At 49.4% G+C, this 15,735-nt stretch overlaps 1 protein-coding gene across 11 annotated transcripts in view; it reads left to right on the top strand.

The window, feature by feature from the left end:
* PKNOX2 (PBX/knotted 1 homeobox 2) overlaps nucleotides 1–15,735 on the top strand; it is a 270,089-nt gene that overhangs the window by 202,828 nt on the left and 51,526 nt on the right. For 7 of the 11 annotated variants that reach the window (XM_009007059.5, XM_009007057.4, XM_035264997.3 and 4 more), the window contains one exon: nucleotides 830–969. The exons of the other annotated variants lie outside the window; for them this stretch is intronic. In XM_009007059.5, coding sequence (XP_009005307.1) covers nucleotides 830–969 — 140 coding nt within the window. The remainder of the gene's footprint in view (nucleotides 1–829; nucleotides 970–15,735) is intronic. 11 annotated transcript variants of the gene reach the window in all.

Consider the following 15,735-nt stretch of genomic DNA (forward strand, 5'->3'; position numbering starts at 1 on the left):
GATGTAAGAGAACAGTTAAGGCTTATCATCATTCACACTTTTAGAGATTTATTTGACTGAAGGAAATAAAAAAGCACGAAACTCCATAATAAGAGTTTAAAAAAATTTCTTAAACCATTGAACCATTTCTTTAAACAAAACCTTAGATAGAATGGATAATATTAAAAGGAGTTGCTCTGGTTGGCACAAAATTGCAGGCCTTGGGACACCTTCAAAAACATGTCACAGATTATTAAAACCCCTGCTCTAAATATTAGTTATGGCCAAGAACAAGAATCTGTCCATTACCCACTAAAGTATGCCTATCTTCACATGGCCAGTAAACCAGATTTGGAGAGCCATTCAGTCATCAGTCAAAAGTGTTCGAAGTGTTGCCTGTCGCTTGCATTAAAGGGAATAAATAAACCTGTGTCCAAATGGCAGCTGATTCAGCTTCCTTTTTTTCTACTTTTCAAAGTCATCAAAACAATGTATCACAGTCCAAACCATCTGTAAGCACAATTTAAAGGGTTCATCCTATTGTTTTTTTCTACTTCTGGGCAAAGGTTACCACATTTGCATTAAGAGTCATCTCTTTTCAGATGTGCTGGGCATCTCCTAGTTTTGGATGACCCGAAATTGTTTTCTAGAACATGCTCATTTGAAGAAAGCCTGATTTTCTTCCAACTGTAGCACACATACAAATGGATGCTCATTGTGTGCTCACAGTTCTCTTGCCCATGTGCTCTCCTCCGGGTACAGCACAGGCCAAGGCAGACCTCACACTACAGCCTGGAGACCAGCACCCTGGCCATGCTAACCCACCACCTCCCCTTTCTTCTCTCTGCAGATGACAGCAACCACCCAGCCACCCTCCAAGGCCCAGGCTGTCCACATCTCCACCCCTTCAGCTGCTGCCAGCACACCTGTGCCCAGTGCCCCCATCGACCCCCAGGCCCAGCTGGAGGCTGACAAGCGAGCTGTGTACAGGTAGGAGACACTTCAGCTGTGTCCACAGCCCTCAACCAGCTTCAGGCCCAGCTCAGCCATGAGAGATGAGAATGCAGGCCTAAGGGTGGGCTCGACAGAGATCATGGCCAATAGCTATTCTCCCTCAGCCCACTTCCTTCTCTAGTCAATCCAGAAACCCCCAGCTGGCCACAGTGACTCTAGCTTTTTGGGAATATCTATGGAGGGATATAGAGGCCTAGGCAGCATCTTCCAAGAGAAGCACTCCCTATCTCAACCAGGGAGATAAGCCTTAATGGGTATCAGAAACCCTCTGCTCAGCCAAGAAGCCAACAGACAGCTGCCTCAGGATCCTCTCCTCACCCTGTGCCCCGCTGTTGCTTTCCCTCCATCAAGCCCACTGGAGCACTGGACCTCTGACTGCACTCTAGGACTTGGCAGTCCACAAACTTTAGGAGGCCTGAAAGTCACAAGGAGAGCTTGTGTTTTACATGATTCTGGGTTCCATGCTCAAAGATGCCAAATCAGTAGATCAAGCTATAGGAAGAGGGATATGCATTTTTTTAAAAAAGCGTTCCAGGTAAATCTGATGCAGCTGGTTATTGGACCCCACTTGGATTCATGGTAGTCTTTGCTTTTAAACAATAGGTATTGGGTGTGACTGTAGGTTCTGCTGAGAGCAGACAGCTTGCTTAATCTTGTTCTGCATCTGCCCCAAGCATCCAGGACTGAGTCTTGAATGTTGCAGAGGTGGGATGGGGCTCAGGGAAAGGCCTATCTCCTTGATAAACTTCCGTTCTTGTACATGGTTGGGGAGGAAGATGCTGTCACCTGAGAATAGGCTTGAATGAGACTCCTGCAGGGATTTTAGTTATCTTTAACCACTAAGAAGAGGTGCCCCAGTCTGCACTCAGTGTTGAGGCTGGAGCCTTGCTCACATTCCCTCCCTTGTGGGAGCTTATATGTTCACATGCATCAGTAAGTGTGACTCGCCTCTGGCTGGGCATACACTGCAGCAGGTATGAATGCCAGTAATACGTGGAATGATTCACCCAGGACTAATGAATAGGAAGATTGATTTCTTTCTGACTCCTCCCCCGCCACCCCAATAACAGTGCCTTTATGGTAATGCTGGTAATTAGGGCTGTTACTCTCATTCTCATTGGCATTATTTTTAGTTTCTCAGATGAGCTGAATGCTTCTAACACCAACAGTTGGGAATCCAGAGCAGTGGGCCCTGATCACGGATTCTGGCACTGGGGATCTCCCAGGCCCAGCAGAGGGACAAAACACAGCACCTGTGCCCTGCCCTGTGAAACACACAGGCCAGACCCAGCTGCCTGCCCATGGAGAGCTCTGACTTGGGCCCCAAAGAACTCCAGGACCTGGTCACTGTACCTGTCAGGGAGACTCTAAGAAAGGTCAAGCTAGCAGCCCCAGTGTGGGGTGGGCCTCCTTTCCTCCACCCTTCCTTCTTTACACTGTCTCAATGAATCCTTACTATTCCTACGTGCAGGCTGTGTTAGACTCCTGTGGAAGGAGGGTCGATGTACAGGCTCTTCCCTCCGTCTCTCCAGGCACCGATAGTTGTACAAACAAGAAACCAGTGCTATGTGGTCAGAGCAACAGGGAAGGCTTCACAGAGGTGCGATATTTGAGTTTGGCCCTAAAAATTGAGTAAAAGACCCCACTAGGTGGAGAAATGTGGTGGGAAAGGACCTTCCAGGAACAGCCAGTGGCCATAGAAGTTGGGAGTGGGGAGATAAGGCTGCACAGCCACCTATAATTAACCAGCACAAGGTGCAGTGGGCTTGTGCTTTTGCAGGGAGCATGAGGGAAGGGAGTAATGTGGCCTCTGAAAACTGTCCAACTACCTGATGACATATACTTGTCATACTGTTTGGAGTATTGTTACTCAAAGTATGGCCTATGGACTGGCAGCATCGTGTCACCTGGGAGCTGATTAGAAATGCAGACTCTCAAGGCCCACTCAGGCCTCAGGACTCACCATCTGCCCTTTCACAAGATCCCAGGAGATTCCTATGCATACTGAAGACTCACCTCACAGTTACTCAGACCTCTGGGGCAGGGGCCTGTGGTGAGCATAGATCTTGGTTTAGAAAGACCCCCCAGATTAGTGGTATAACAGTTTTTGGAAACCTAGGTTTCCAAACCCACCTCCACTGCGTCCTAGCCTCTCTGAGCTTCTGTGTCCCTATGGAACCTAAGCAGCAGACTTGATAAGTCAATGAGACAGCCCATGGAAGCACCTGGCCCCGCATCTGGCACCAAACAGATGGGTTTACTCCATCCCACCAATGGGAACCTTGGGTTCCAAAGCCCTTCTTACAATCCCAGGCTCATACCCTACTGAGGCCAACCTGCAAGAGAGGTGGGTCATCGCCCCCATGGGAGCCACCACATGGATGTCACTTGAAGTATGGCCCAGATTTTTCTGCAATTAACATTTCTGCTTATTTCCCTTCCCTCCATGGCTTTATCTTCTCCCACGGGGTTGACCATCCACAACCCTTGGTGTTTGCCCAAAGTATGTCTGCAACTGTCTGACCCAGAAGCAGGTATCCCAGGCAAAGGTGGCTGCCGCAGCACCTCAGGACACCGAGCTGACAGCAGCACCATGCTGGCTTCCCCGATCTCCTGTCCTGCTGCTGCTTCTGGCCTGGCAGCCCCAGGGTTGTCTCCCACAACCACACCTCTCTCATTAGTACCAGCCCCTCTCTCTGCAGCCATTGTCCGGGGATGACCAGGGAGGGAGCTCAGCCTCCTGTAGGGTCGGGTAATTTTAATTAGATTTGCCTGCCTGGGGCAGCCTGGCTGCTCCAAAGCACATCAGGGAGTCGGAATTTCATGTCAGCAAATGTAACCAGACCCTTTCCATTCAAATGAGTGGCCCACACTAGCTTTTGGGAGCCTCCATAACCGCCCTTCCTAGAACCACAGATGAAGGAAGGGTGGGGGTGACCCCTCCCTGCCTAGGCCCCTGCTGGGTGGCAGAGGGGCAGTATGACAAAAGGGAGGGAGCCTGCCAATGCCCAGGGGGTTTTATTTGTGTATGAGGATGTGTTAATGAAATGTACTGGTTCCCTTCTGATGTGGAAACTGTGGGGTGGGGGACGGAGGGCAGTGTCTGTCTTTAATTGGATCATACCAGAGCATCATCTGGACTAATCAGCAAAGCAACCAGGGGCTCCCGCTCAGATTAATGATTGCAGTCTAATCCGAGCAGATCCCATGATTGGATGCACATCGTGGGTAATTGTGTTTATGGCCCAGGAGCAGCAATGAGAGGGGGTCCAAAGAGGGGAGGCCGGTGGAGTGAGGGACCACAGGTTTGGACCCAGCTCAGTACTCTCCTTCCTCAGCCCCCACCTCAACCCTGGGGTTTTCTCCCAAAGAAGTTTCAGCTTAGCTTGAACCACAACACCCACCTGCCCATGTTGGTGATTGGTCGGATGTTAGGTGCTGCCTAAATCAGGGGATTAGGCTGCCAGAGGCACAGAGGCAGGGCCAAGAGGGTGAGGTTAATCCAGATTTCCCTCCCCCTCCTCCCCTCCAGTCTCCTTCGTTCCCCTTTGAAGTGAGTGGGTTCCCATGGAAACCACGGTGTCCTGAGGAGCGGAAGAGTGGCAGGAGCTAGGCCTGGCCAGGTGCTGGTGGGGGAGGAGGTTGGCTTTGCGAAGACTGCTCTGCTAAAGTGCTGGCTCCCTTCCCTAAGGTGGAAAATCTCTCTGAGAACCAGGGACACGGAGGTGCTAAAGTCATTGCCCATTATTGATAAGGAAAAGCTGAGCTGGAGGCATGAGCAGTGAGAAAACAGTGAGGGCAGTGGTGCTCTGCCTTTCCATTAAAAACCTAGAGAGTGGAGCTGCAGGTCACGGGGAGAGGGTGAAGTGGCTTCTGGGCCCTGCCTGTCTCCTTTGCAGCATTACTCACAATTGAATTAACTGCGCTAGCATTTGTGTCAACCTTATTTGTTTCCCCTCCTATACTGTTAACTCCGGAGGACAGAGTCTGCATCTGTCTTGCTCATTGCTTTATCCCCAGCATCTTACATGATATCTTAGAGTCAGCCGCTTAGACGAAGTAGCTGCTGCCTCGAAGCTTGTTGGACTTCATTAAATAGGTTACGGAGCACCCCATAAGTACACCATAGTTCTAGGTTGCTGTGCTGGCAAACATCTCTCGAGGCAGGAAAGGGGAGCAGCTCCGGTGATTTGTAGCATTCTCTGATCCCAGTGATGTAAATGCTTGCACCATGGCCCATCCCACACTGCCCACCTGATGTCACCGAGAAGTAGCCGGCCTCGAAGTGCAAACCCCACCAGGGAGCCAGGTTCCAGGCAGTCAGTCTCTAGATTTACGTGGGTAAGCCCATCTTACAGGTCAGTTCTTTGGAATGGTCTTACTGATACTTTTAGCCACGATCCTACATTCTTGGTCTTCACTGTCCGGTCTGGTCCACTCCTGGGTTCTAAATTTGAAACGTTCTCTCTCAATCAATGAACTCTTGGAACAGCACCTGATGTGCATAGATGCCTCATAAGTGTCCGTAGTGATGATTTTCCACCTGAATGCCAAGGCAGTCTATCTCTTTCCATCTGCTTCAGGAAAGCCCCACCTTCACTCCAAACTTCTCCATCTTTTCTAAGTTGCTTCCAACCGTTTCCTGGTCTATCAGCAAGTGATCTCCTTCCTCGCAGCTCCAGAAACCCTGCCTCAAACCATTCTTCTGCCTCCTGTTTAGTTTCTTAGCTCTGAGAATTTTAGTCTTTCCATACCATGTGTCCAGTTTCTGTCAGTCTCATCTCCCACATATCACAAGCTCAGAACTTCTACCCACATGGGACCACCAGAGAGCTCATGCAGAAGTCTAGCTCTAGTTTAATAAAAACAATGTGAGTTTCTGGAGCACTATTTATAATGCACTTGTTTCTAACTCCTGCAGACTGGATGAGCAGAATCCATACTTGTGTGTGGAAGGAGCAGAGCAGGACAGTAGGCAGTGTTCAGATCACTCCCTTGAGACTATCCTAAAGGTCAGCAACGTTCCCGACATGATCCTGACAGCCCTATAGCTAGAGGTGCAAATGCAGCCATGGCCCCGTGTTGGGAAGTGGGAAATAGAACCGTGCTCTAGAAATAGACTTGGTGAAAACTAGCTTTGTCACCTTGGGCTACTTCATCTCTTGGGGCCTCTGTTTTCTCAACAAAAGGAAAATGATAATAGCTAGAATACAATAAGATAATATCTGGTATATAGATCAGTGTTTGGTAGATGGGGGTATTTTAAACAGAAGGGCCAGCATATGTTGGTTTTGCCCATTCAGGATGTGAAGCCTGGTACATTCGAGGGAGCAGGATTCAGGGTTATGAGCACAGCCTTTGAACGTAGGTTGCCTGGTTCACACTCTAGCTCCATCACTGGGCACTAAAACTTTCTGTGTCTCAGTTTCCTCACCTGTAAAATGGGGCTAAAAACTGTACCATCTCCTCATCTAGATTGTCATGAGGTTTAAATGAGATAACACAGGTAATGTGCTTGGTAAAGAACCTGGCAGGTGGTCCACGTTCTGTGGGTGTCAGCCACTGTTGGATGTATTGGTGTCAGGCAGGAGCTTGTGAGCCAGGACGTAAATGCTGAGAGGTGGCGCAGCAAGAGGCAGGGTTGCCAAGGGTTCCCAGTCAAGTGGTCTTCACTCTACAATTCAATTAATTATTAACTGAGCTCCAGCATTTGTAAGACATTGTGCTAAATTTGTAAAGGGGTCCTGTCCAGGGAGAGAGGAAAAGATAGGCATAGAGAATAGCTGTGATATAAACTTGGCACACAGTATAGGCTCAAAAAAGTATTAGCGGATTTGACTGCAAAGCTTCAGGCCCGCAGTGTAGCGTGGGAGAGTTGCACTGCTTTTCCCAAGGGAGGTGAGTCCCAAGAGAATGACACCATGTTACCGATCCTGGGGCTGGGCTGGTGGATGGGGTGGGAGGAATCTCTCTAGGTCTGAGGCTAGACAGACAGGGTGGGTCCTGTGTGACTGTCCTCTGTAGCAGCTGTCTGGTCAGGACCCTGGGAACTGGCACTTTCTAACGAAGTGTCTTTGAGAGAACTTTTCCACCCTGTGACCAAAGAGTGTTTTGACTCCAGTGAAGTTGACCCTGGGGCTTAACCCTCTGCCTTCCCTGGCACTGGGCTTCATCATTCCTGGAATGTGCTGGGTGAGGTGGCCCAAGAATGGTGTGGGAGATATGCAGCTACTCCAAGCAGAGAGGTTGGAACTGGATGCTTCATGCCAGGGCTTCTGGACTACTAGGTGCTGTGGGCAGATGTTCCAGGCTGTGTTCTTGGCGGGGCTTTGTGGGCTAGGGGTTCCAGCAGACAGTTCCTGCTTTTTGAAGCAGCTGAGTTCACTGGCACCCGAGGTATCATCTCAGCTGCTGACTGTAGTCAGGGGGTGATCCTGCTGGAGCCATAATCTGAAAAGTGAAACCATGCTCAGATTTCCTCTACACCAGGCAAAGCCCATTCCCTACCCTTTCTATGGCATCATAAGGCCTCCTACGCCCAGCCCAGCCTCTGCAACTCCTGCTGACAGGCCCAGAGGCTGCAACTGTCTTGCTCAGGGAGCAGGTGTGCTCCGGAGTGGTGGGTCCTGCTGCTTCCATGGCTCACTGGCCTGTCCTAGGTAGACCTGCATTATCCGGGGTCCCTGCCAAGATAAGGCTCACTGAAAAGAGATCCAGAAGTCCTGAAATCTGCTGACTTTTATCCTCACAAGGTTATGTTAGGATTAAATGAGATAACCCATGCTAACAGCTGGTAGTGCTTGGCACACGTAAGGTTTTTGGTGAATGGTAGCTACATTCATGAAGAAAGACTACAGCCGGTCTGTCCCCCTTACAAGAAAAAAGACAACCAGCAATTGGGCCTCCTGCTAATGCAAATGGGGTGGTGTGCGGTGGGGTGGGAGGAGAGCAGAAAGCTGGGGCCATGCAGGTTCATATGGCTTCTCACCGGGCCTGGGCTAAGCCAGCCTGCCTTTTGACCATACTGCCACTTTCTGCTTTTCTGAAGCACTGATCCATTTCATGGAGTGGGAAAAACCTGAACTGAGACTTTAGTCTGAGTTCTGACTCATTGGGCAAATCATTTAACCTCTTTAGACAAGCTTGCCTACCCTACAGGGTAGGCATCAAATGAGGAGAGGAGAGATCTGTAAAATGTTCAGGCCTCTTCAAACACACACAAGTACTATTACAAGAGGAGGTTCTTTTGGAAACTCCCTGGATAAAGTGGAGATTCTCTCATACAGCAACAGTCTTGAGACTCCCGGGGTAATCCTGGCAGCTCAATTCTTGGACCCCACGATGTGTATGACTCAAGGGTAGTAGAGAAAAGAGGAAAGCAGATGAAGTGAGACCAGTGACTGTTCACAAGTAGTACATGGGAAAGAGGGAAGAGCACAAGATTTGGAGTTTGAATACCCAGATTTTAAATCTCCACTCATTCGCTGCATAGCTTGATGCAATCATATAACCAAACAGCACATCCATTTGCTAATGAGCAAAATTAGCTCATTAGGGAATGAGAAGCCCATTGGGGTATCTAGATGCAATAAGCACATATAAGACCACTTAACAGAGTGTCATCAAATGTATGGGGGTGCGTGTTTATTCCTTGACTGTGACCAAGACAAAACGGTTAGGGCTCACCTCCTCGCACCATCTCTTCCCCTTGAAGTTCTTTCTCTATGGGGCCTGGCTGAATTTCTGGTGACTTTGATGGAATCTCTGATCGCCTTTCGCTAGCTGCCTGATTTCAGGAGACACTTCTCTTTTCTCTTTTGTTTCTAACTTTGGTTTTAGGTTCAGGGTACAGGTTTGTTATATAGGTAAACTCGTGTCACAGGGGCTGTTCCACTTCTCTTTTTGCTGCCAGAGTCACCTCTCCTTGTTATGAAGGGGCTGGACGTGACATTCCCACCAGGTCTCATATATATGTCAAGCTCTTTGCATTTTTGCCCTCACAGAGCAGTTTTAACTTTCACTGTGTTGAGATTACACATTGATGCGTTTAATGTTTCGGGAGGGGTGTGTGCATGCTAGTGTCTGAAGGGAGGAGGGCTGAGCAGACTGAGATCTGCCCTGGGCCCCATACTCACCAGGAATGGACCTGTCCACCCACCTGGGGGAGGAGAGCTGGGCTGGAGCCCAAGAGCCCTGACAGATGCAGCTCCAATTTAGCAACTTGAAGAAGTCCTCTCCAAGGCAACCCAGGCGAACACACCGCCCACTGGGCAGGACTAAAAATACACCCGCATGGTTTCAACGTCACACCTGAAGTAAAAATACATCCAACCAGGGGCCGCTGGCTCACTCCCACCCCCTCTGTTCTCTCCATCTGTTGCTTCCAAGGGGAGGAGAAGCAGAGGGCTGGACAAGCACCTTCCTCCCTACTCCCTCCCCTCCCTCTAAGACCTCAGCACCCTCTCCGCACACAGCCCCCAGCACAGCCCCAAAGAAGGCAAGGGTTTTCGTAGCAACTGTGGCTAGAAGCTGCCAGATGGCAAAATCTGAACCAAGTCCCCCAAGTATGGATGGATGCTGAGCCTGAAAGAACTTGAGCGTTGTGTCTCAGAACCTTCATTTTGATAGTCATCCCTTACTCCACTCATTTGTTCACTCATTCCCATTCACTGATTCGTCAAAACTGTATTGATCCTCTGCTATGTGCCACACACTGTGCCTAACCCTTGAGAGTTCAGAGAGAGGTAAGATGGGGTCACTGACTGGAGGAATTTATTTTTGTTTCTTATAAATTTTAAATTCCTACTGGTAGTGCTTTTTTGATTAAAAGAAAATGAGGTTCAAAGTTCTGATAGATTGTAAGATGTCTCTCCCCCTCCTCTTTCTGGGCCTGTATCTGAATTGGCATGTGGGTTTGTTTTCCCAGCCAAATGAGTCAGTGGAGATGGGAATATAAATTTATTGGAGTGGATGGTGTCAATGCTGTCCTGAATTTAAAAAGCACCCATGCACCATTCCAGGGAAATGGAGCAGGCATTAACTGATAGTTTACTAAGTGCCAGACACGCTCCACGTTTCTTCATTTAATCCTTACAGGAGCCTGCATGGGAGGTGTCACCCTTGATGAAAGAGGAAACTGAGGTTCTGAGCATTCAGCCACTTACCCAAAGCCTATGCTTACTTCAGACCACCCAGCTTCTCACGCTAAATTGTGAGCGAGGTCAAGGGAGAAACCCCTAGTGTTTGCTGTGATGGCTCAGAGGAGGCGATGGTTTCTCTTGCTGGAGAGACCCATGAGGGGAGCCTGCGCAGAGGGCATGTCCGCCTGGATGCTGAGGTCATTGGAGGGGACATGAAGGGAAACAGGAGCAGGGAATCCAGGTGGAAAGAGCATCAGGAAGAAAGGCATGGGCACGGGAAAGCATGGGGCGAAGGTGGGCATAGGCAGGAATAGAAGTTTGCTTCACCTGGGCTGCTGAAGGGGAGTAGTGACCATTCCAGGGACCAGGGCCCACCTGCCCTCTCTCCTTACAGCCACTGCCTTTCTCTTCTGAGTCTGTCTACAGAGGTGTCTAATCTTTTGACTTCCTTGGGCCACATTGGAAAAAGAATTGTCTTGAGCCACATAAAACACACTAATACTAACAATAGCTGATGACCAAAAAAAAAAAATTTTCACACACACACAAAAATCTCATGTTTTAAGGAAGTTTATGGATTTGCATTGGGCCACATTTAAAGCCAATCTAGGCTCCATACAGCCCATGGGTCATGGGTTGGACAAGCTCGATCTAGGAGAAATACTGAAAAGAGGCTGAGGCCACATGATGAACAGCCTGGAGTGCTCATCTGGGAGCGCTGGCTTGAGTCTGCCGGTGTCCAGGAGGAATTTTACTGCACTCTCCAAATGGGCACTTGTCGTGGGCCCTCTGTGGTGAACAGATGCCCCAGGAAAGGGTTAGCGGTCTGTTCTGGAAAGTGGTTTCTAGGATATTCTCTGGTTCTGAGATTCCAGTGGTCTCTGGCCTGGGCACTAAAAAATAAAGGCTCGAAACGCCAGCCCTTGGGCAGAGTTTCTAGAAAGGCAAGCTTTTGGCAACTTGACAGCCACTTTGTGTTGGTAGGGCATAGGTTGGAAGCCAGAGCGCCACTGATCCCTGCATGCTCCACCTTACCCTACCTCACTGGCCAACGGTGTTGCATCCTCTGGGCAGTGGGACCCTGGCCAGGCCGCTGGTCCTGCTAGACCATGCCTGAAGATGTCTACCCAAAAATCTTGCTCTCCTCCCCTGCATTCCACCTCTGGATCATCCATCCTTGGCCCAACAGGAAGAGACAGAGGCTCTGTCTCCCCTGTCTCCATTGGAAGAAGCAGCCAGGGTTCCAGGATGGGGTGGGCACCAACACTGGGCCTTCCTCTTCCCGCCCCCAGCAGGGTGAGAGTGCTGTGGCTGTAATGGCAGTGTGGAGGGAACGGGGGGCTCCAAGGTCAGTCACAGGAAAGGAGGTGGATGGCCCAGGCAGGCAGCCACACACTTGGCTGGATCCATAATTGAGGTCTGCAGTCCTGGCCAAGGTCACAAGGGAAGGGATGGCTGAGAGGCTCAGAAGGGACAGAGTGGCATGACTGTGAATCACAAAGTTTATCACCCAGAAAGAGAACTCAGCATTCACATCTCCCCTTGCAGAGACCACCTCGCCCCACTCGTGGCCAGTGCTGTTTCTGTCTGCACATCCACTCTCTCACTCCCTTGAATTTTACACCTTTGCCTCTCTGAAGCTCTGTATTTTTGCATTCTTTCTAACATTTTCTGTCTCTGCTTCTGTTTCCACTCCTCCCCTAAGAAGGAAGAAATGTTTTATTTAAAAAAAAAAAAAAAAAAAACCCAGGTGGTCCAAAGAGAAAGAAAGATAAATGAAAAAGGATCCAACTATCTTTTTTTTTTTGCGATAGAGTCTTGATCTGTCACCCAGGTGGGAGTGCAATGGTGCCATCTCAGCTCACTGCAACCTCCACCTCCCAGCTTCAAGCAATTCTCCTGCCTCAGCCTCCCAAGTAGCTGAGATTAAAGACACGTGCCACCACATCTGGCTAATTTTTGTATTTTTAGTAGAAATGGGGTTTCACCATTTGTACAGGCTGATCTCGAACTCCTGACCTCAGGTGATCCACCTGCCTTGGCCTCCCAAAGTGCTGAGATTATAGGCGTGAGCCACCATGCCCAGTCGAAGACCCAACTATCTTTTTTTAAGTCCTTTTAACAACAAAAAAAATTAGCCACAGCCACATAGGGGAACTTTGAGTTAGATGAGAGCATAAGAGTTAGCAAGGAAGTTGTAGGGTCCATTCCAGAAGGTCTTTAAAAATGTTAGGGCAAAAAATAAAAAAATTTAAAAAATGTTAGGGCAATCTGTCAGCCCAATGTATGCTAAGAATATCTGTCTTGAGGTGGGGAGGAATACGTGGGCTTTGTTGAATCTTGCCTGCCCCATGATGCTCTCAGAAGCTTTGGTCTTGATTGAGGGGTCTCAGCCTTTCTGTTGCTAAGAGTGTTAACCTTTGCACACAGCTACAGCCAACATCCTGCCCTGTCTCTAATCGGCTCTCCCGGGGACAGCTGCACACACCTTGGCCCCAAACTGGGCATTCCAGACTACCAGATTTGGGTGATGTAAAAAACACGAAGGCAGAAATGTCAGAAGTAATTAAACCAAACGATGACTTAAACCCCTGTAGAAATCAACACATCCGGTTTAATCACCTTCTTAAGCTAGCACAAGACTGCAATTCTGTGGAGAGGGGTTCTTTATTTCTTTGGATCGTTAACAAGAACTGCATATCTTGAGTTTGATTTTAGTTCAGATGCTCCTGGGGAGAAGTGATGAGGGTAGGGGGTGGGGGGGTGGAATGGGGGGACTCAGAAAAGAGAAAAGAAATAATAAAATGTTATTCGCGATCGTCTCTTCTTCCCCTCTCTCTGAGCTGAGCCATGTCTCCCTCCTGCAGCCTCTGTCCGCACTCCTGACGAAGGCACCCGCCCTCCCAGCACCCAGGAGGAGGCGCAGTGCTGAATGTGCTAAATTAGGCCATTAGAGAAATTCATTTCTCTTTATTAGTCTGTGTCAAATCCTTTTTATTAGTGGCTGGAAACGACCTCTCTTCTGCAGTAAAATGTCATGCCAGTTCACTCCTTTTATTTGTTCTGCACTGACGAGGCTCAAACTCTCACTGAATTAGTGCAGAGAGATTTATTTCCTCCAAATTTTGAACGGCTTAAGAGAGATTGGGGTGGAGGGGGCGGTTGGAAGGGAGGCGACATGGGGGGAGATGAGTGAAGAAGGGGCCTGGGAGGGAGAAGGTGAGCTCTTATGGAGGTCACATATCCTCAGCTCGTTGGATATAAATTCTAATGACCATTCCTCACATCCTGCTCATCATCTTCTGGGCATTGGAGACCAAGTGTCCACATCTCTGCTCCTAGCCCATGGAGAATATGAATCCACAGCAGAAGAGATCTGGACAGCGGGAAGAAGCACTCCTGAAAAAACATTTGTAGTGGGACAAACTGAGGCTCAGGGAAGGCCAAGGTCTCTCCTCTGACTAGGAATCCTTCTCCCCACCCATCCCTGGCTCACACAGGGCCGTTTGTATCCCAGGTGGCTTTGGTGGCAGTTCTCATGGCCCCTGCCCTCAGGGTGAACTCCCAAATCTTCAGCTGAGACTTCTGGGAAGAACTTTTCCAGGGTGGCTGCCAGCTTCCTTTCATGCTTTAGGGGGTGATGTTGGAGGGTAGTTTAGAAAATATAGGTCAGTCCTTAGCCAGGTACGGGCTGGGCAGTTGGGGAAGGGCAGATGACTCTCCCATAACTGCGCCAGGAATAGCCTGAGAGAAGCCGAGAACCATGCTGCAGCCATAGAACCCATGGAGTTGCTGGGAAACTGAGCCTGTCTCTCAGGGGGCAGTGCAGTGTCTCAGGGATCCCCACACATAAGGTAGAAGGCAGTGTCTGGGTTTACAAGTAAGCCAGGTGGGTGGAGAAAGGGAGCCATAGGCGCCCCACTGACCATTGCTGTGGATCACAGGAAAAGTTGTGGGTGGTCTCAGATGCTGTCTGAGCTCTGAGAGACCAACAGTGCTCTGAGATGGGGTGGGATGAAGGAACCAGACACTGGAGCCTGGGGAGGCTGAGGTAGGAGAGAGAGTATCTGGGGTCTGACAGTGCTGATCTCTGCCCTCCAACTCTTACTGCTCAGTCCTCTGGTTGCAGAGCAGCTGGAGAGAGGGTGCCAGGAGAGCACCTGCGTAGTTAAGTTAACTCTTAGTTAACTTGGAGGGAAGGATGGGCAGCATGTTCCCTTCTTCTGAGACAGCAGAAGCCATGGAAGACACCCCCAAATATGACCCCATGTACAGAACCATTCTGGGAAGATCTGACACCTGGAAGTGAAGGAGGTTTGTAAGACAGACCCTGTCTGTGGTTCTGTGGAGGAGGTGCCTGTTCCCTACCGTCTTTCTGGTAGATCTTTCTCAATGGATCTTCTGGCAATTTGGGGCAGCAAACAGGCCACCCTTAAATATTGCCCCTTTCTTCTGCAGACTGCACACCCTGGTGTATGTGACAGTGCCTCCCACCCCATCCCTGCAAGTCCAGCTCTGTCATGAGGCACCTCGTGATCTGACTGCTGCTGCCTTTTCAACCTCATTTCCCTCCACCCCTCCTCACCTGCCTACCTGGCTCCAGCCACACTCGGTTAGATTTTGTTCCAGAAACATGCAAGCTCATTCCTATCGCAAATGCTTTGCTTTTTCTCCTGCTGGAACGCCAATCCCGTAGCTCTTTACATCACTACGTCTCATCATTTGAAGCTTAACTTAAATGTCACCTCCTCAGGGAAGCCCTCCCTGACCACTCTAAGAAAAGCTGCTCCTCCCTGAAGAATCAAGGAGGGAAGCAGAGGAGATCCCCTTCTCTCCCTACCCAAAGCCTAGTGCTAGTAGCTGGGGGGACACAGTCATGGCAGATCTCTCTTTGATACCCCACTTGCCACTCACACTCTGTATATAGCACACACCATCCTTGTACACTTACACACATATTGCATACAAATAGCACAGAGAACCTGCATGCTGTGTTCACAGCACACAAAATCAGCACCCCAGATACACACACACAACCCATCTGTGCATATATACAGCATTAGCACAACACTGTGTGCACACAATGAAAGCACACAGGACCCCACACAACACTTGCTCTCATTGACAGCCTGCATGCAGAGTTGGTGCACACAAACACATATGCAATTGCACATACATATGAACACATGCACACACACTTTGTCCCTTCCCTCCAACTAACCAGTGAGAAAGGAATATGCGGTGACCGCAGCTGATGCGGGGTTGGGGCGGGGGCTGCACCCCCTCCACCTGGCACGATGCTGCGGATTATTAGTTCCTGGTAATTTAGTGCCCTTGTACAGAGTCGATTTGTGCCTTTCATTCCTAATTGATCTAGTGGCTGTTTAAATGGCAGCAGGCATCTGTTGAGAGTAGGGAGGTTCATAAGGCGCAATAATTCATAACACCGTCTGGAATTTGCCTTTCATGTCCCTCAGCTAAACCACTGCAGGGCTCTGCTTAAATTACAGCCACTGAGGCTTTCTTTGGTATTCCACTCAGGGCCAGGAGAATCTTGCATTAAACTGGGATCAGGTTAGATTAGACTATAATATGCTGCAGT

The sequence above is a fragment of the Callithrix jacchus genome, chromosome 10, assembly GCF_049354715.1.
Source record: "Callithrix jacchus isolate 240 chromosome 10, calJac240_pri, whole genome shotgun sequence".
Lineage (NCBI taxonomy): Eukaryota > Metazoa > Chordata > Mammalia > Primates > Cebidae > Callithrix > Callithrix jacchus.